At 34.7% G+C, this 21,338-nt stretch overlaps 1 protein-coding gene across 2 annotated transcripts in view; it reads right to left on the reverse strand.

Annotated features, from left to right (window-relative positions):
• AGMO (alkylglycerol monooxygenase) overlaps positions 1-21,338 on the reverse strand; it is a 334,118-nt gene that overhangs the window by 122,688 nt on the left and 190,092 nt on the right. For both annotated transcript variants that reach the window (XM_041727450.1, XM_041727449.1), the window contains one exon: positions 19,685-19,790. In XM_041727450.1, coding sequence (XP_041583384.1) covers positions 19,685-19,790 — 106 coding nt within the window. The remainder of the gene's footprint in view (positions 1-19,684; positions 19,791-21,338) is intronic.

Consider the following 21,338-nt stretch of genomic DNA (forward strand, 5'->3'; position numbering starts at 1 on the left):
GCTCTGCGCAGGATAAGTCAAATCCAACCTTTGGTTGGACTTAGCTTATGAACCCAGAGTCTCAGTATAGAATCTGCTGACCAGTAGACACCTAAATTAAACAAAGTCTGTTATTGTCACCACCTTGATACTAGTGGGAGTATATTGATGGAAAAGTAGACCTATCTTTATGTGAAATTCACCCCTTATAACTTCTATTGTCTTTTTTTAAAAATATTTTATTTATTCATTCATGAGAGACACACAGAGAGAAGCAGAGACATAGGCAGAGGGAGAAGCAGGCTCCCTGCCAGGACCCCAGTGTGGGACTCCATCCCAGGACCCTGGGATCATAACCTGAGCCAAAGGCAGACATTCAACTGCTGAGCCACCCAGGTGCCCTTAACTTCTCCTGTCTTAACTGTTAAAAAGTAAAGTTCACTCACTCATAGTTCCTGCTCTTAAAAATATCATCCTGAGGTTAACTATTGCTCTTTGTGACTTTCGTTATCCCAGGATACTGATGATCTTTACCATGATGGTTTCATAATAATGTTTTATTATATATATATATATATATATATATATATATATATATATGTACATAGTCTATCTATAATATTAACCACATTATATTATTTATTCCGTTACATAATAATAGAATGTTTTATGCTAACGTTTGATCATAAGTGGGAGTAAATAGAAGCCCCCTTCACTTGTAATACAAAGAGAATAATAAAGGATTTCAAAGTCTAATTTTCCACCAGAGGCCCATATTCCAATGACCCAACTTCATTTCTGAAGCATACCTAAGCTCATTTATCTATACTCTATCTTTTGACATAATCCCCCTATCTACATTTATATACTACTAATGTCAAATACATGCAACTTAGAATGATCCTGGCTGGGAATAAGCAAGTGAATTTCACTGAATGATAGATAAAACTACCATTGTCAGAATAAAAGAATTGAGGATCAGATGACAGAAGGTCGTATGAAGAAAGTAACAAGAATTTCAAACTTCTGAATAAAGTCAATTGCCCTGGAATATATTCTATGGTTATTTGGGAACAAATATTCTCACATATGTTATTCTAATATAGGTTTGGCTAGATTTCCTTCCAATTGCTGCTTTGTAACACTTATGTATTTGTACAGTGAATCTACTATTTTAGAGCCATTATTACTGAAGTTAAATATGAGTGTAGTATCTCCCTGATTTTCACTTGAAGATTTTCCTGCAGAATAAGGAGATAAGTGTGAGCTAAAAGTACCACTGCAGATTGAAATAAGCCCATATTGTAGTTGAGATAGAGTTGAATTTAAAGTAAATGGAAATCTCACGCAAATTTAGTCATAGCCTTCAGCAATCATCTGAAGAGTATTTAGAAAGCAGAAAAATATTCTTTTCACATAGTATCACTAACAAAATGGAAGAGCAAACCTTAAAGTTTCTCTAAATTATCTGCCTAATGCATTTTGATTAAAGAGCTTCTACCAACATATTGTAAATCACTTATGTGTCTCACATTAAGTCTTATTTCTGTGATACCCCAGTGGATTGATAATTAACACTTAATGGGAACAACCTGAAAGAAATATATGCCTCTGGTTGCTTTTACTCTAGGCACACTGACAATAACTTAATCTTGCTGAATGGTGATAACACTCCCTATGCAGAGCTGCCATCTGTTTTTGGCACAAGGATTCTTAGCGTCCTTCAAGACTTGCTATCATTTACATCAATAATACTGGCTTTAGTATTTCAATACCCAATGCTCTCCCAAACACAAATTTGTTCCAGGCTCCACTCCGATGACCTGACTCCAATTCCAATGGCCTGAAACCCCTTTAACCTCCATACTTACCAGTAAGGAAGTGTGGGTGGAAGACAGATTCATAGCAAGCAAACTCTTAATAATCTACTTCTTATTCATTTGTTTCAAGTGACTTTGTAGGTTGAAAAGGGCCTGATGGTGATTATACGGAGGTATAGTTGACATCTCACAAAGCACAATTAAGATGTTTATTGTCTGTTTTTTCATTTATGTTCTCATATACCTAATAATAAAACATCTCATACATTCAACTTTTCATTTCTCAAAGATTTCTCAGAATCCCTTTCTTCTTGGTAAATTAATTATATAAACTATAAACCAATAGCAACTATTTAATGTTTTTTTAAATGACACAACCAGTATTAAATCTTACACATTTAAGTAACTTTAGACATCAATTGTATTCCCTTAACTTTACAGATGGTGAAACTGAGAACCAAATGACCTCCTTCATGTTGTTAATTTGTAACAGCCAAGTGTCTGGAATCTGAGCCCAATTTTTTCTCCAACTCATCACAATTATTTAAATGCTTGCACAAAGGTAGGCCAAGCCACTATCAGACATTGTCACAAACACAATTTTTTTTAAAGATTTTATTTATTTATTCATGAGAGACACACAGAGAGAGGAAGAGACATAGGCAGAAGGAGAAGCAGGCTCCATGCAGGGAACCCGATGTGGGACTTGATCCCAGGACTGCAGGATCATACTCTGAGCCGAAGGCAGATGCTTAACTGCTGAGCCACCCAGGCATCCCAACAAACACAATTTAAGAAAGATATTACCTTCATGCACTATACATATATCAAAATCTGGGGATCCTTGTGTGGCTCAGGGGTTTAGCGCCTGCCTTTGTCCCAGGGCGTGATCTTGGAGTCCCGGGATCGAGTCCTACATCGGGTTCCTTGAATGGAGCCTGCTTCTCCCTCTGCCTGTGTCTCTGCCTCTTTCTGTGTCTCTCATGAGTAAATAAGTAAAATATTTTTAAAAATTATAGATAAAAATACATAGATCAAAATACTTCTGAGTATTGAATTTTGGTAGAAATAATATAAAAGACAGCATAAACTATATGGAAAAAATCCATATTTGCTTTTAATCTGTATCAGCCAATTTCCCTGGATCCATTATGTAAGCACGTAGAGAAGATGATAGCATTTAAACAGACTTAGAAGTGGCAAGTGAGGGTGTCAGGCAGTAATTCTCTACCAGCTCAATGCTCCTCTCTGAGATTGCACATCCAAATGGTTCAAGTGAGTTTGTAGTCTCACTTGATACCTACAAGGAAACCTCATATTTGAAAGCCAGAAAGAGTAGATTTCTGCTTCTTCCCTGGAGAGAATGTTTTAACTGTCAGTGTGCTAAATACCAAGCAGTTGGATTTTGCTCTTAGATCTGAATATATTGCGGAAAAGTTGGACATAGAATGTTTCAGCTCAGATAAAAGGAATGAATAAGTTAATCAATTTTCCTTTCTGTAACAATTTGATCACAGGGAAGTATCTTCCAGAATATTGTTAAAAACTGCACATATTATTTTTTAAAGATTTTTATTTATGTATTCATGCAAGACACAGAAAGAGACAGAGACACAGGTGGAGGGAGAAGCAGGCTCCATGCGGGAGCCTGATGTGGGACTTGATCCCAGATACAGGGATCATACCCAGAGCCGAAAGCAGACACTCAACCACTGAGCCACCCAGGCAGCCCCTGCACATATCATTTTTGTTTGTTTGTGTGTTACACTCAATAAAAGGAAGGTTGGCTCACTAACACATGTAAAGCATATGATGGACATGGAGAAAGATAAATGAGACTTTTTTTTTGACGATGGCAATTAAAAATTGTTCAGTCTCATTTGTTTGTGCCCTTATTGTTGCTGGTATGCAACTTTATCTAGGAAACTAGTAGGCAAAATATGCCTTTTTAACCTTTATCACATTGTAGCATGCATGAGATATCAGATATTCTAAGTAATGACATTTTTCAGCTTAGAGTTACTCCATGAATATAATAAACTGTACTATATTTTACATATACTTGATAATACAATTATTCACTTAGTTTTATCAAAAAAACCTCAATCTAGAAACCAGACTGGTCGATAAATATTTACACATGTAGAAAAAGCTCTCATAAAAATGCAAATTTGAACTTATCTCTGTTACCTTTAAATATGAAGATACTACTAGGCATAAAATTCTCTCTCCATACCTTTCCACCACTATATAAGCAGAAATGGCAACACTTTAAGGAGAAGTACATTGATTACAGAAGTAAGAGGTATTTCTGGGAACTAAAATTTTATATTTAATGGTGACCTGTTGGGGGGGAGGGGTGTTTGATAACATTTCTGGAAAGCCAGAGTGAAAATTTTCACTATAAAAATGTACACTTGAAACTGTTTCTGCTTTTTAGCCAGCAGGAGAAACAAAACCAGACTCCCAAAAAATATATGATGCATTCAAGGAAAGAAAAAGCCAGTGCTTGGAAATGCCAGGTGATAATTTGGATATCTGAGTTGTTACTATGTTTCTCAGTGTGGCTTCAGGAAGATCATGTCATTTCTATGCTACAATAGATAATGTATTTTAATAGGACATTTAAATATAAAAATAAATGTATAGCACCTTATTAAATAAGCATTAGTAAAAGCTTACCAAATAGCTATATTTAAAAAGAAAAAAACTCATAATTTATTAAAAATCTTGTATGCATATATAGCTAGAGAGAAAGAGTAGGCAAGCATATTACACGGAATAGTTCATATTACTTTCAGAAAATGGGTCCTGATTGCCATTCATCTTGACTATCTACTTGTCCACCAATTAATAGGTACAGAAAAAAAAAAAAAGATGTTCTTTTATCATTAACCTTCGGACAGGAGACCCCCTGTTTCTAGTATTTACAACCATTTGACACAATCTATTAGGGCAATGGTAAGATTCCCCCAATCAGAGATCTCCAGTTTGCTCATTGTGGATAAAATAAACATATAATCCAAATTTAACCTCACTTTCAAAGGCATATAAGACGTCTCCCGACATGTCTTGCCTATTTTTAAAATTTTTATGATGGTAAATAAACCCTGGAAAATTCCTTCTTAGATTTTACCACCTGAAACTGCAGCTGTTGGCTGACACTATCAAAGCCTCACAACTCCAAACTCACGTGCAAACCTCATCAAGGGCAGACATTTCTAATTGATTCCAGAAGTATTTCTTTTGCTGAGATCAGGGGGCAAAGGAAGAATAATGAGCAGCTTTTTAGAGGGAATTGGGGGTTAGGGTGTTGAGGGGAGGAGGAGGGGAGCTTTTAAAATCTCGGACTTGGCCAGAAATGCATAGCAATTTTACGGTCAATTGGCAAGAGCATCTGGAACCAGGCATTCTGGCCTCGTAGTTGATGGTAGTGAAACCAGCTTACAGGCAACAGCAAGCCCATAATGAGTCCCTGTCATGTACTAGTGGAAACCACGTTGACGCTCTGCCAAATCTCCCTGCGCTTTTTCTCAAGGTCAGGATTCTCCTTGGAGCTCTCCTCTAGTATGTGAAATGCTGTCCACCCATGGATCTTAACCCATTTTAGCCGTTCCTCAAGGCGATGCAAAAAGAAAGGCTAAAAATTATAAATTGCACGTGTTTAATTCCTCGCGTGCTGACAAGGCTTTACATCACAGAGCTGTGTTTGCTTTCATTTGGGGGATATATTTCAAACGCAGCGGGCCCTCTTGTTAGTGCATGGAGAGTGTCGGATGCTCAGGCCATAAATCACAGCACAACGCGCGGCACACAGACTGGGGCGGGCAAGACGCGAGGCTCTTTATTATGTCAAATGCAGGACAGGTGATTATAGGGGGGGCAGAGTTTCTTTCTCTCTCTCTCTTTTTTTTTTTTTTTTTTTTTTTTTGTTGTTGTTGTTAATGCCAGGCAGAGAACCGAGGTGATGTGGAAACAATTTCTTAGGAGTAAATGATGTTTACCTTAAACTGCTGCTCCTAACTCACCATGCTGGCCCTGGCGGATTACAGCCACCAGCGAGTCAGAGTAAAGGACATGCGTGAGAAAGGCAGGGAGAGGAGTCCCTACAGGGTGGAAACTGTTCAGTGGTCAGGAATCGGCCGTGCCGAGAACTAGATTTCTAACATTACTAAATTTCTATTTTTGTTTTGTTTTGTTTTGTTTTCTAATTCATGAGAGACACAGAGAGAGAGAGAGGCAGAGGGAGAAGCAGGCTCCATGCAGGGAGCCCCATGCGGGACTTGATCCTGGGTTTCCAGGGTCAGGCCCTGGGCCGAAGGCAGGCTCTAAACCTTTGAGCCACCCGGGCGTCCCCCTAAATTTCCATTTTATACAATGTAACTAATAGAGATTGTATCCATCTTAGACCTCACTCAATATTGCAAAGTTTGCAATGTTAGACTAAATTCAACATGTTTGCTCTTCTGGCTAAACCACTCTTGGCAGGGAATTGCTTTCCTGTTTTCAAAGAAGAGGAGCAAAACGACAGGAAAAAAAAAAAAGACAAAGTAAACAAAACAAGCAAAAAACTAAACTGAAAGAAATGTATTTAAAATGTTGGTATTTTTATTTTTCAAAGATGTATTTATTTTAAACAGAACGAACACAAAGGAGAGGGAAAGAGAATGCCAAGCAAATTCTGGGCTCAGCAGAGCCTGACATGAGGCTTCATCCATCCACCCTGAGCTCCCCACCTGAGCAGAGACCAATGGTAGGAGATTTAACTCGCATCACCACCCAGGTGCTTCCCCCTCCCCAAAAAAAAACCTCAGTAATTTTAATGTAAAACTCTCCTTTACATATCACCTATGTTTTGATAATCTCAGTATGAACCAATGAGAAATGTATAAAATTTGTGTTCTCTTTAATACACGTAATAATAAAGTGCAAAAAAAAAAAAAGCATTTGATGGTGAAAATCTCCTTCGACCTAAAGTATTTACAAAAGCACCTGCTCTTAGTGAATGCCCATGTGGGGCTTTTCAAATAAGGGCAAGTGAGAAGAGAAGGTTGGGGACAAATAAAATATGTATCTATGTCTCTTAATTTTAACAATATTAATGGGAAAGGATGATACAAAGGAATCTATCATGGATTAGCATTTTCTTGTATGTAGATTCAATATTTTAAAATCCTACACAAGACCATATATTTCAGGAAATTTAATGTGGCTATATATATATATTTAAATCTACTTTAATTATATATATGTATAATCTACATAAAAACAAAAAAGCTGTACTATCTTCTAATATTGCTCATTTTGGTTACCACATACTATGTTCATAACAAGAAAAAGTATTTTTAGAGGAGTAATGGGAAGTGGACAATATTTTTTTTTTTTAAAAAAGGGCTACATCTAAATCACCTGAGTTTATTTTCACTTGTTAGTCTGCTTCTCACCTAATACATTAGTTATTTCTCTTTTTTAAGAGAGATTTATTTATTTATTTGAGAGAGAGAGAGAGAGAGAGTGGAGGAGCAGAGGGAGAGAGAATCTTAAGCAGACTCCATGCTGAGCCCATGCTGGGCTCCATCTCATGACCCTGAGATCATGACTTGAGCAGAAACCAAGAGTTGGATACTTAAACACTGCACCACGCAAGTGCCCCTACATTAGTTATTTTCTGTCCACACTTATAGGGTAGTGGATAGTATGAACATAGGAGATATATGTCCATCTTGAATGAGATTACACACATAAAGCTCTTTGCACAGAACTTGGAACAGAGTGAACATTTGTTAATTGTATGTGATGAGAAACTGAAAAAATGATATCTTTAGATACTAAAGATACAAGGATGATAAGGGAGAGTGAAAGAACAAAAATATTTTTAAAGTGACACTGACACTTCAATTGAGTTAATGGTGAAGGAAAAAGTGACATAGCTTTTTTATATGAACACATGACAAAATCTCAAAGGGAATTTGCTTAAAAAAAACAAAAACAAACCTCAGTGTTTGTGTCTTTTATACTGTTGCATGAACTCTGCATTTTTTTGGTAAAAATAAAAATCTCTTATGTTATATAAAAATATATTCTCAGTAGTAAAGCATCATGTATATAGATGAATTTCAATAAATTCTAGAAGTTTTGCTATGCCGTAGAGTAGATTTTGGATAAACTTTCAATTTGAGTGCTTTTCCTTGCAAAAGGGTGGGGGAAATCCTGATCTATGTATTTAAAATTCAAATAGTTCATAAACCTTTTAAAGAAGCCATGATTGTGGAATTAATCTTCAAATTATATGTTAACTTTATATTTTTTCATAATTATACCCTCAATTCATAGCCCGTTGAAGAGTTATGCAGACATACTGGTGGTTATAGGAGGAATTATATAGATATAACTAGCACTATATAGAAAAAAAGTTTATGTTTACCTGAATTACTGATAATGAATGGCTTAGTAGTACCACCTTCATATGTGGAGGTAGTATACTATTATTCAGCATTATTTGGCAGAAATGTAATCCATTTGAGTTCAATCCTGGAGCATAAGACAAACTATAAACTGGGAGAATATGCTTTTAACAAATATAAATAGAAAATAATTGGTATCTTCATATATAGAATTTCTAAAAAGCAGAAGGAAATAACAACCAAATAGAAAAATGGGTAAATGACATGAAAAAGTCTATCACAGGAAAAGAAATGTAAATGGCCAATAAAGATAAAATAATGATCCACTTCAGCAGTAAACAGGAAAATGGTAATTAGAAGTACAATGAGATAATCCCCAGATGAACAAAAGTTAAGATAATTCTGTCTTTGGTGAGGAAATGTATACTCTGATAGTGGTTAATTTTATAATCACATTGGAAAACAACCTGACATTCTCTTAATGTAATCATGCACATTTCCTATAATCCAAGCCATTCCACTCCCACTCTCTAACCTAGAGAAACTACAGAGATGCTATGTTCACTAGAAGATGTGTGCATGAATTTTCACTGCAGCACTGTAAAAATAAAAGCTAGTAACAAACATTAGAGAATGGATATTTTAATATAGCTGTACAATAAAATATAGCAATAAAAGTGAATGAATTACAACTACATGCAAGAAAAAGGATACATTTTAAAAACATTCAGTAAATTAGAGGGAATATCTGGAAACTATATTTAGTATACCATTTTATTGCACTCAAACATTGTAAAAAATAAATCAAACATGATTTCGTGATTAATTTAAGAATATATAAAAATTTAAGAATATATGAAAAAAATAGAATTTGTTTAGAAAACACATGGAAGTGATAAGCACTAAGTACAAAATAAGAGTTGTTTCTATGGGAGTGTGAAATACAGAAGGATCATAAAGGTAGGAGATCACATGTGTTAATAATACTTCATTGGTATTGTAATATTATAGTTTTAATTGAGTTGTTTTTATTGTATTATCTCTTAAAATATTATATATAGTTTAATATTAATACTAGATACTAGAAAAATAATTGAGTTGACATGAAGATAGGTATTGTTTAAAATTGATATAACTACTATCCACAAACACAAACTTGTGCAGTTGATAAAAATATTTAAAGTTTGAATAATTTTAAAATAGATTATTAAAAAATAGATTATTAAAAATACTTAAAATAGATTATTAAAAAATACCATGAATATTCATATTTCAGTGTGCGTGCATGTGTGTATGTGTGTGTGTATGTGTGTGTGTTATATTTTCCCCTTGAATCCCTAGGTCTATTTATGGTATATTACCACATATTTCATGACAAGAGTTAGGTATGGTCTCTTTGCATTCATAATATGAGCAAATGTGAAACTGAAATCAATTGTCTGAGACGGATTCAGAGAAATATGTTTACATTCTGTAATATACTAATTATCACAAATTTAAATCATGTAAAACCCAAATGTGGTAGGTTGCATAATGGCCATAATATCAGATATTCTCCTTTACAATTGACCTGACTGCTCTTCAATCAAGACACAGAGTCTTGGGGCACTTGGGTGTCTCAGTTGGTTAAGTGTTTGCCTTTGGCTCAGGTCATGATGCCAGGGTCCTGAGAGCGAGTCCTGCATTGGGTTCCTTGCTCAGCAGGAGCCTACTTCTCCCTCTCCCTCTGCCACTCTCACTGCTTGTGCTCTCTCACTCTCTAATAAATAAATAAATAAATAAATAAATAAATAAATAAATAAATAAAAACTTTTAAAAAGAGAGAGTCTATTTCCCTACCCTGGAGCCTTGGCTAGATTGGTCATGTGCTGTGACCAATGGAATGCAGCAGAAGTGACTTTTTTTGAGTTCCAGAGCCTTGGCTTCAAGAAGGCCCACTGGGGAGTGAGAGGTCATGTGGAGGGAAAATAAAGGTATTCCCTCTACCAGTCAAAACTGAGTCCCTTCATGTGACCCATGTGATTGCCCAGCCCACCTGACCCCTAAACTGAAGAGAGCTCAATAAGTGAGCCTTGGAGAAAGAAACAGTGGAACCACCATAAGCCATTGGTTTTGGGTTGGTTTGTTGTGCAGAAACAGATTAACACCAAGGAAAGCTGAATTTTAACCAAAATAGAAAGAATGAAGAATCCAGGAACCATGAAACTGCTAAGAACTCTTAAACCTTCCTTCACTTTCTGATTCAGGTATTTTGACCAAATATTTAGGTAACATGAAACATCTGATTACACCTACCTTGTTATTTGAAATCAATAAATACTTAATTCAGCATTCTATGTAAGCTTAATTCCAGCAGCTTGCTGTCCTCCATTTTGGTAACAGCTATGTAGCAGGTGCTGCCAGTACTCCTTTAATATTTACTAAATAAATAAATAAATAAATAAATAAATAAATAAATAAATATTGAACAGTCTTATCATTGTTGCTGCTGCTGAGTGTTGGCTTCCTCTTCTGCACAGAAAATGCCTGAAGTGGCAAACTGTTAAACCTTGGTTAATGTTTTTTTCAAAAGATCTGCCCAGGCAAGATAATAATGTCGAAAAAGTAACTAATAAGAAGGCATGACAAATTAGATTCCAGAGTTGGAAAACAAGCAGGATGTTTCTTAAAGGTTAAGTTGCATACTAATTGTGGTATTTGATATGATTTCAGTCAGAACTCTAGAACAGGTTGCTAGGGATCCTTCCAAGGATATCGTCTTTGGACACAGGTGGGATTTTCTGCACTCCAAACTGAGCCCCTTTACAAAGTCTCTAAGATCTAAAGCACTACTCCTCATGACTTGGCAGGGACTTCTGGTGCCCTGAAAGGAATGTATGCTCTATCTAGCTCTTGGAGGACTCAGGATATGTATCTATTGAGTGTGTCCTTAAGGTTGATGTCCCACAATCAGGACCTGTGAGACAAAAAAGTACCTCTCTGTGTGTTTTCAGGTTGTTTAATTATATTAATTTTTTGATCATGTGACTTATTTTTATTTTATTTTATTTTATTATTTTTAGTTTCAAGCTTTTATTTAAATTCCAGTTAGTTAATATACAGTGTAACATTAGTTTCAGGTACAAATAATACTTTTTTTTTTTTACTTATCTCAATTTCACATGTTTGATTTGACCTCAGTCAACTGAATGTTTGGGGATTATACATTTAAAATGAAACAGGAGTTACGTGGAAATGTGAATACTAGAATACTAGAAGTGATTTTGACAATTAAAGCTAAATACGTTTAGCTTTAACATAAACTAACCCTATGTTGCTGAATAATCACATTTAATCCCATTTGTATAAGGATTTAATTTTCAGATATGACTTTTGTGAATTAGGTTTATTATTTTACTGGTATTTTTATTTCAAAAAATGATCTATTGTTATGACCTTGTAAATTGAGTATTTCTATTTATGGGTTATTTAAATTTTATAATTTTCTATTACTGTAGTGAAAAATTTTCTATTTAAAATTAATATATTTAAATTTTAAAAGATTAGATAATTAAAGAAAAATGTTGAGATGAATCAAAGTGATCTGCAGATACATCATTAGGTGTTTCTTTTCTTTCTGTAGAAGTAGATTTTTTTTCCAATAAATTCCTAACTATACCAATGAAAAAAGTTACATGATATTTCTCCTGACTCTATTAGAAATAAAGCAGCTGCCGTATATTGGAGCCATAATTTTATTTACCCATATAAATAATTAAAAAATTAAGCTTTTTATTATCTTAACTTCCAAGGCTGAGAAATGAGCCTGTAGTGGCAACTGAGTATGTCTATGAATGTTTCACTGAGGGCCTTATAGATTATGGTAAAGGGTTTGTATTTTATTCTAAGTGCCATCTAAATCTATTTAGGAATTTAAATTTAATCATGTTACACATATAACATGGATGGTGACAATGGGAATGAAGTCTAAGTATCTTGGAGTAGAAGCCACAGAAGTTGCTGAAAAGGTAACAAAAGAAGGCAAAACAAGAATGATTCCTAGATTTATGAAGTAAGTAAAAGTGTCTGTGGTGTCTATTTATTGCGATGTAAATCTACTGAGATGGAACAGGATATGTAGGAGAAAACATTAAGAGCTCACATTTGTATATACAATTGCATGATGTGCCTATGTCATTCAAGAGAAGATCTTAAATAGGTAGCAGAATGTGTGAGTTTGCAGCTAAGGTTAAAGGTCTGGTCTGGAAATAAAATTTTGGGAGTCATCACATCCATGGTGTTTAAAGAAATATAAATGGGGTGCAGCCCAGTGGTTCAGAGGTTTAGCGCCACCTTTGGCCCAGGGCCTGATCCTGGAGACCCGGAATTGAGTCCCACATTGGGCTCCCTGCATGGAGCCTGCTTCTCCCTCTCCTGTTTCTCTGCCTCTCTCTCTCTCCTCTCTCTCTCTCTTTCTCTCTCTCTCTCTGTATCTCTCATGAATAAATAAATAAAAGCTTTAAAAATAAAAAAAAAAAAGAAAGAAATAGAAATGGTAAGGGTGGACAGAAGAAAGCAGGAGCCCGGAGTAGGCCGTAAAGAATGCCAACATCAAATGTAAATCAGTTATTTCACTTTTTTCTTAACCAGTGTTTATTGAGTTTTCTATCACTTGTAACTAAATGAATCCAGACCAGAAAAAGCCGACATTGACACATAACAGTAGCTAAACAATTCAAGGCATGATTCACAGTATAGCATGTTAAAGGCACAGATTCCAGACTGTCTGGGTTTGAATCCTGTCTCTCCTACACACAGAATTGTGTTCTTGGGCAAATTGGATGTCTTCTTAATGTCTCAATTTCCTCATCTGTTAAATGTGACATACAGTAGCATCCACATTATAAAATTGTTATGAGTATTTGAGGAAAGGATATTTACAAACCACTTAGAATACTACCTGCAGCATTCGTAAACTAAAATTACCTATGATATTTCTTGGTAAAAATTTAAATAAATGATAATAAAGCCAAAAAGCTTATATATAGATGTAGTTTAACTGAAGCTTTCTTCTTTTAGTGATAAATCTATAAATAAAAAGTCAACAAGGTGACAGGCACTGAGGGAGGTACTGATGGGATGAGCACTGGGTGTTATTCTATATGTTGGCAAATTGAACACCAATAAAAAATAAATTTATTAAAAAAGTCAACAACTAAACTCCTAGTTCTGTCCCTTTCTTGCTAAGCTAAGCAGATGATATGATTATCTACATAGAAAATCTGAAAGAATCAGCAAAAAAACTCCTGAGACTAATAAGTGATTAGAACAAGGTTGCAGGATACAGGGCTAATATAAAAATTCAATCAGTCTCTACATACCAGGAATGAATCAGAGGAGTTCAAAATTTAAAAGTGCAATGCCTTTTACATTAAAACTAAAAAAAAAATATTCAGGTAATAAATCTAACAAAATACCATATATACAAGTTCTGTATGAGGAAACTTAGAAAACACCAAGAATGAAATAAAAAACTAAATAAATAGATGGGGTGCCTGGGTGTTTCAGTCAGTTAAGCGTCCAACTCTTGATTTTGGCTCAGGTCATGATCTCAGGGTTGTGAGATCGAGCCCCACGTGGGGCTTCACACTCAATGGGGAATCTGCTTGATATTCTCTCTGTCTCTCTCAGCCCCTCCCTTCCTGGGCTCTCTCTCAAATAAATAAATAAATATTTTTTTAAAAAAACCTAAATAAATGGAGAGATATTCTTCATTCATGTATAGGAAGATTCAATATTGTCAAGATGTCAGTTATTCCGACTAGATTCAACATAATCACCATCAAAATCCCAGCCAGTTAATTTGTGATATTAACAAACTGATTCTAGTTTACGTGAAAAGGCAAAAGACCCAGAACATCCATCACAATGTAAAGAAGGACAGTGTTGGATTGACATTACCTGACATCAAGACTACTGGAAAGCAACAATGATCAAGGCAGTGTGGTATTCTTGAAAGAATATGCAATTATATCAATGGAACAGAATAGAGAGGGAGGAATTCAATCTATATAAATATAGTCAACTGATCTTTAAGAAGGGAACAAGGACAATACAGTGGAGCAAAGATAGTCCTTTCAAAAAAATGGTGCTGAAAAAAATGGACATACATGCACAAATGAATCTAGACACAGACATTACACTCTTCACAAAAACTTACTAAAAAATAAGAGATTTAAATTTAAAAACACAAAACTAGAAAATTCCCAGATGATAACATAGGAAAAAACAGATGATCTTGAGAACAGCAGTGCTTTTTCGGATACAACACCAAAGACACAATCCATCAAAGAAATAATTTATAAGCTGAATTTTTAAAATTAAAAACTTCTGCTATGCAAAAGATAATGTCAAAAGAATGAGAAGACAAGTTATCCAAAATATACAAAGAACTCTTAAAACTCAGCATAAGAAAACAACCAAACTTTAAATATGGGCTATAGATCTTAACAGATAACTCACCAAAACACATACACAACGGGCAAATAATCATATGAAAAGATGCTCCACGTCATATGTCAACAGGTAAACGCAAATAAAACAATGAGATATCCCTTCATACCTATCAGAATGGCCCAAATCTGGAACACTGTTAACACCAAGTGCTAGTGAGGACATGAAGCAAAAGAAACTCTCCTCCAGGAATGCTAAGCGGTACAGCCATTTTGGAAGACAATTTGGAGATTTCTTACAAAACTAAACATTCTCTTACCATATGATCCAGCAGCTGTGCTCCTTTGTATTTACCGAAAGGAACTGAAAACTTAAGTCTGCACAAAAACCCACACAGGGATATTTATAGCACTGTTATTCATAATTGCTAAAACTAGGAAGGAACCAAAATGTCCTTTAGTAGGTGAATGAATAAACTATGGTACATCGAAACAATGGAAAAATGTTCAGCATAAGAAACAAAAGAGCTATGAATCCATGAAAAGACACAAAGAAACTTTAAATGCATATTACTAAGTGAAGGAAGACAATCTGAAATTGTTTCATACTATCTGATCCCAACTAAATGACTAAAGGCGGAAAAATGGACACAGCAAAAAGGTCAGTGGTTGTCAGGGATTGAGGAGCACAGGGAGGGATGAATAAGGCAGAGCGCAGAGGAGCTTTAGGGCAGTGGAACTACTCTGCGTGATACTATAATAATGGATACTTTATCTATCTCTCTATCTATCTATCCATCTATCTATCTATCATCTATCTATGTTCAAACTAAACATTTTCAACAATAGAGAACCATAAGGTAAATTATGGATTTTGGATGACTATGATGCGTCAACCTCAGTTCATCAGTTGTAACAAATGTAACAAATGCACCACTCTGGTGAGTACATTTGTGGGGGCAAGGAGTAGATGGGAAATCTCTACCTTTCTGTCAGTTTTGCTGGAAAACTTAAATTGCTCTAAAAAATAGTCTTAATTTAACAAAAAATCATGGTTTCATGACATCATTTCAGTTACTTTTCAGTGACTCCTCTAATAAATGGCAGCCCTGGGCCTCTGATAGCACAGCTGGTAGAAGCCCCACCCATCCATGTTGTGCTGTTCCCTGCTATTGCCAACAGCATTCAAGTGCCTTTAACTGAAGCTCTGACTTCTCTCTGGTTGTCCAGACATATCTTTTGCATATTTCATATTAACCCCTATTTAAAAACTCTGAACAGGGAAACCTGGCTGAAAAAAAAAAAGACTTCACAATATTGGATTACAGGTAATATATGTTCACTAAAAAATGTAGTAATCACAAAGAAAAACCTCAAGTCACAACACATAAACACAAACATTAATAAAATGTAGGTATATTTTCTTCCCATCTATCTTCTCTGCATTGAAATGTTTGTGCAAAATAGATTAATAACTTTATCGACAAGAAGATAACTGAAATCAATAAGCACAATTCTATCAAATAAAATTGAACTTGGAGATGCACTACCACTTCCAACTTTTCCTCCTAGATTCTTCCCATCTTAGTTCATGGTAACTCTATTCTTTTATTTTCTCAGACCAAAACCATTGCAGTCATTCTTGACTCTTGTTTTTGTTTTGTTTTGTTTTCCATTTTCTCATCTGATTTGTGAGCAAAGCTTTCTTTGTCTACTTTAAAATTGCTTCTGGATTCTGACTACCTCCCTTCTCTAGGACATTAACTTCTCTCACCTTCATGTTTACAATAACATCCTAACTGGTGTCCTCACATCCTCTTCCTACCCTCCTTTCATTGTCCTCAACTCAGCCATCGAAGTGATCTTAAAATGTAAGTCAGTTCATATAGCACCTGTGCTCCAACTCCTCAGGGTGTCATTTTATCTGGAGTACGATGGATAATTACAATGACCAAAAGGGCCTATGTGTTCTGATCCCCATTATCGCTCTATTTTCTATCACACTCCCTCTTGCTTACACAATTCCAAACATGTAGTGTTCCTGTACATGATAGGCACACCCTGCCTTAGCACCTTTGCACTTGATGTTGCCTTCACCTGCTCTTCCCCAGGAATGCATTTGGTTTTTGCACTCACATCAAGTCTTAACTGAAATTCCTCCAGCCTTCCTTGAGTACCATGTTCTAAAAGAATTTTGCCTCCTCTACCCCTCATTTACTTTTTAACATGGTACTTATCATTACCTACTAACCCTACATATGAATATAAATATATATGTGTATGTATATAAATATTTGTCTGAGTAATTGAGTGTATCCTCCCAAATTGGCAGACAGCAACTAGGGTGGCCCCATGATCCCCACCCTTGCCATTTATAACCTGTTAACCTGTACAATCCCCTCCCCTGGAGAGTGTGTGAGGCCTATGACTCGCTTCTAGCCAAAAGAATATGGCATAGATGAAGGGATTTTGCAGATGTAATTAAGGTCCTGAATCAGTTGTTTTTTATTTGATACAACAGATTATCCTGAGGGAGCCTAGCTTAATCAGCTGAAAGCTGTTCAGAAGAGGGTCAGAAGAAGGAGGAGGTTCAGAAGAAGCAAGCTTCTCCTTGTTTGCTTGATGAAGTATGCAGCCATGTTGAGGATGTCCATGTGGCATGGACCTGCAGGCAGCCTCCAGGACCTGGGAGCAGCCTCTACTCAAAAGCCAGCAAAAAGCTGGGGCCCTAAGTCATACAGCTGCAAGGAAATGAGTTCTGTCAACAACGTGAATGAGCTCGGAAGTGAATTTTTCCGTCGTTGAGCCTCCAGATGAGAACACAATCTGGCCAATACTTACTTTAAATGCAGCCTCTTGAGAGTCTGAACAGTTTTGAGCAAAACTGTGCCTGACCTCCTGACCCATGGGAACTGTTAGATAATAAATGGGTGTTGTTTTAAGCCACTAAATTTGTGGTAATTTGTTACACAGCAATCAAAAATTAATACACTGATTAAAATCTAATCTCCACAAAGACAGGGCTTTTGCTCTGTTTTTACTGGAGCAGGTGTTGCAGTAAGTGTTGAATAAACATTTCTGCCTGCTATTTAAAGCATTAGGCTAGCTGGTTCTATCTTCTGTGGGCATTTATTTACCTCCTATCAGGAGCCACACTTCGGGCTGTTGTTACTAGGCTCCTATCACTTAAGCAGCCCATGGTCTCCTCTGCTTCTGGACTTTTCATTACACTCTTCCCTCATTGAAGTGCTCTGCACCTTCCTGCCAAATCTTTCATGTCCAAATTCTACCCAGCTCTTGTGTACATCGTCAGCAGATGTAAGTTGGGTTACTATTTAGGGGTGATGTGCTTCTATTTTGATGACTTAAACTAAAATCCATAAATCTGATTTTAGAATTTTTCTGAGGTATAAATTTAAAGCCATTTTTTTAAATTCTAAAAGTTCTTTTGGAATCAACTCAAATTATTTGGCCACTAAAAAGCAAATATTTTCAGGTTGGTATTTTCATTGCTTTTAATGTTGTAGTTTTAAAACCACTATTTTAGGTTTGTATGTGTGGTTTATGTATGTATGTGTGTTTATAATATACATGGATATAATTATTATGAATAATGCACACTACTCAAAAACGAGGTATTATATTAGGTTCTACTGACTCTATCTCCTTTAGTCCTCTGAATATCAAAACAACCCCTGTGGGATTTTTATTCTCCTTATTTTGCTAAGAGAACGAAGCTAAGTGAGCCAAACTGTGGTTATTTTTGATAACTTCCTAAAGACCACACAACCAATTGGTAGAGCTGGGAATGACATTTTTGATTTGTGTGACTTCAAAGCCAATGCTTTTCCCAGCACCTTAACTATTTTCTCAATTAAATAAAAAGTTATATTTAACAAAATACACATAGGATCAAAATATCTGTAGACAAGTATTTTCCATTAAATTTACACAATGTTTAAAGGAAGAAATATATTCAGGTGGTGCAGAAATTTTAAATAGTAAAGAATATTAACTTCACATTAAGAAAATCTTCCCCATATTTCTTTCTCCCAGTCACACAGTTCACCTTCCCATAAGCAACCACATATTAAGTTGTTATTTATCTTTCCAGATATATTTACATACATATAATAAATACATTTATTATATTTATAAGTATGTTTATGTATTCATATATTTATAAATATATACATGTATATATATATGTGTATATCATCCCTCATTTTTATACTCATATGCTTTGTATGGTAGTGCCAAATTGTTTTCCCAAGAGTTTTCTTCAATTTACTATCATTACTAAATTATAAAAGCACTTGCTTTAGTCTTTTCATTGATTCTGGGGGAATGTTTGCATTTATGTTTCATTTTTAAATAAGGTTACATATTTCATATCCTGGGCATGTTGGCAGGCTGATTGCTTAAATTATGTAACCCTTAATTTAATAGAATAATGAGAATAAAAAAAGTTTTAGCAGTTGTTAAGATCTGAGATAATAAACATATATCCCCACAGTTTTGGAAGTTCTTGGAAGATGTTTTAGTCATCATAGAACATCAAATTATAACTTAATATTTTTCAGGCGTAGAAAGATTTCAGTGACATCAGTGGTTTTATTTCTATAGAATCATTATCTCTTGTGGGTAATTGATAAAGACATTTTAATCACAATTTTTACCTTAAAAGCCTATAAAGAAAAATCTCGAATGGAAGAGTCTCTGCCAATACTTTTCTGTAATATGTTTACTTGCTGAGAACCAACTACGTGGACTAATTTTTCTTTATAAACATCATGCAATATAATTTGTCCAACAATTCTAAGAGGTTAATGATATTGATCCAAATTTAAAGACCAGAAAGCTGAAACTCAACAATATTAACTAGCTCCAGATGACACAATTAATACAGTATGGTTAGGTAAATGAATAGGTAAGAGTTTCCCATGAATACTAGCCACAAAATGAATACACAAGAACACTGTTGAATGAATGGGTTTAATACACAATAGTTGTATAATCATGTGATAGCCACCTAAAACAAATGTCTTACCTCAAAAGCAAATGACAAGGAAGGAATCAAAGGCTTCAGATGACCAATTCTATACAACATTAGGAATACCAAGCACCGGAAAGTTTCCAGAACAGCTGCCTTAGGTCTGAAATAAACGTCATTAACACGTATTAGCTTTAAACATGCTCTTTATATGTTTACATGTTATAATTGATACAGTGATACACATTTCTTTTAATTTTCAAGAAATATACAGTATTTTAATGCATTTGAAGAGCTTGAGCCTCTGAAGCTGTTTGAAAATGACCATTAAACTAGGAAATAAAAAAAAATAAACTAGGAAATAAATGCATCTTTTTACAGAAAATGTGTTCTGTATCAATGTATTGCTTGGTTTGAACTATGATGAGTGAAGTATACTTTCAACTAATAAATAAAATACTAAACAACTAATTTTCTAGGATTTGAAGTAAATGAGACTTCTGTCATTCACTCAATACTTTTATACTTCATTTATTTAAAAAATTACTTGTAAAGAGGACTAATATAGTTAAACCACTCTATAATCATGAATTGTCAATTTCTGAACTATTGGGAAAATGGATAATGTGTGATTATGCCTAATATTATAAGTAGCATAATTACAGACCTTTGTTAATTATTTTGTGATGAACATTTTTGTATATATGGTATTTTTAAAATTCAAACTCTAAAAAGGTTAAGTGAACATGTTTTTGTATTTGAAACAGCATTGAATGTCTTATACAGATAAGCATTTATTTTTTTATTTTTTATTTTTAAAGATTTAATTTATTTATTCATGAGAGACACAGAGAGAGAGAGAAAGGCAGAGACACAGGCAGAGGGAGAAGCAGGCTCCATGCAGGGAGGCTGATGTGGGACTCGATCCCAGGACTCCAGGATCACACCCTGGGCTGAAGGCAGGCACTAAACCGCTGAGTCACCCAGGGATCCCCACAGATAAGCATTTATAAATTACCTTGTAATGTTAGGAATGAACAGCTAGTTTATCAGCTTAAAATAAACTTCATATATTGATCTAACATTCATTGGATAAATATTTTGTAACAAATAAACAGTATTGTTATGACAGGTGAATTGTCTAGTTAAAATAGTCTTGAATTAATGCCATAATACAGACGTATTATTTAGTTTATAATATAGAGGTATAAAGAGAAAAGTGAAGAAAATCAAAAGTAGTATATTTATTTAACTCAAATATATCTCATGCTTCTAATTATAGCTATTTTTTAAAGTTGAATATAACATTTTTATGCAAAAAAAGAGAACAATTTTTTTCTACTTTAAACTCAGTTAAAACGAGTAATGGTTTATTATTTGTTTGCATTCAAGTAAATATGACTTTTCTTTTTGTGAATAAAATATTAAAATTTTCACCTTGTCAAATATGCTATATAATTAGTATAAAATAGTTTCTTTTAAAAAAATCAATATCTGGATTATTTCCAACATAATGTCTATTTTAAAACACAATTTTTATTAATTATATTCTATTATTTACTCTTAAATATTTTATTTTTTTAAATTTTTTATTTATTTATGATAGTCACACACAGAGAGAGAGAGGCAGAATCACAAGCAGAGGGAGAAGCAGGCTCCATGCACCGGGAGCCCGACGTGGGATTCGATCCTGGGTCTCCAGGATCACGCC

The sequence above is a fragment of the Vulpes lagopus genome, chromosome 13 (genome assembly GCF_018345385.1).
Source record: "Vulpes lagopus strain Blue_001 chromosome 13, ASM1834538v1, whole genome shotgun sequence".
Classification (NCBI taxonomy): domain Eukaryota; kingdom Metazoa; phylum Chordata; class Mammalia; order Carnivora; family Canidae; genus Vulpes; species Vulpes lagopus.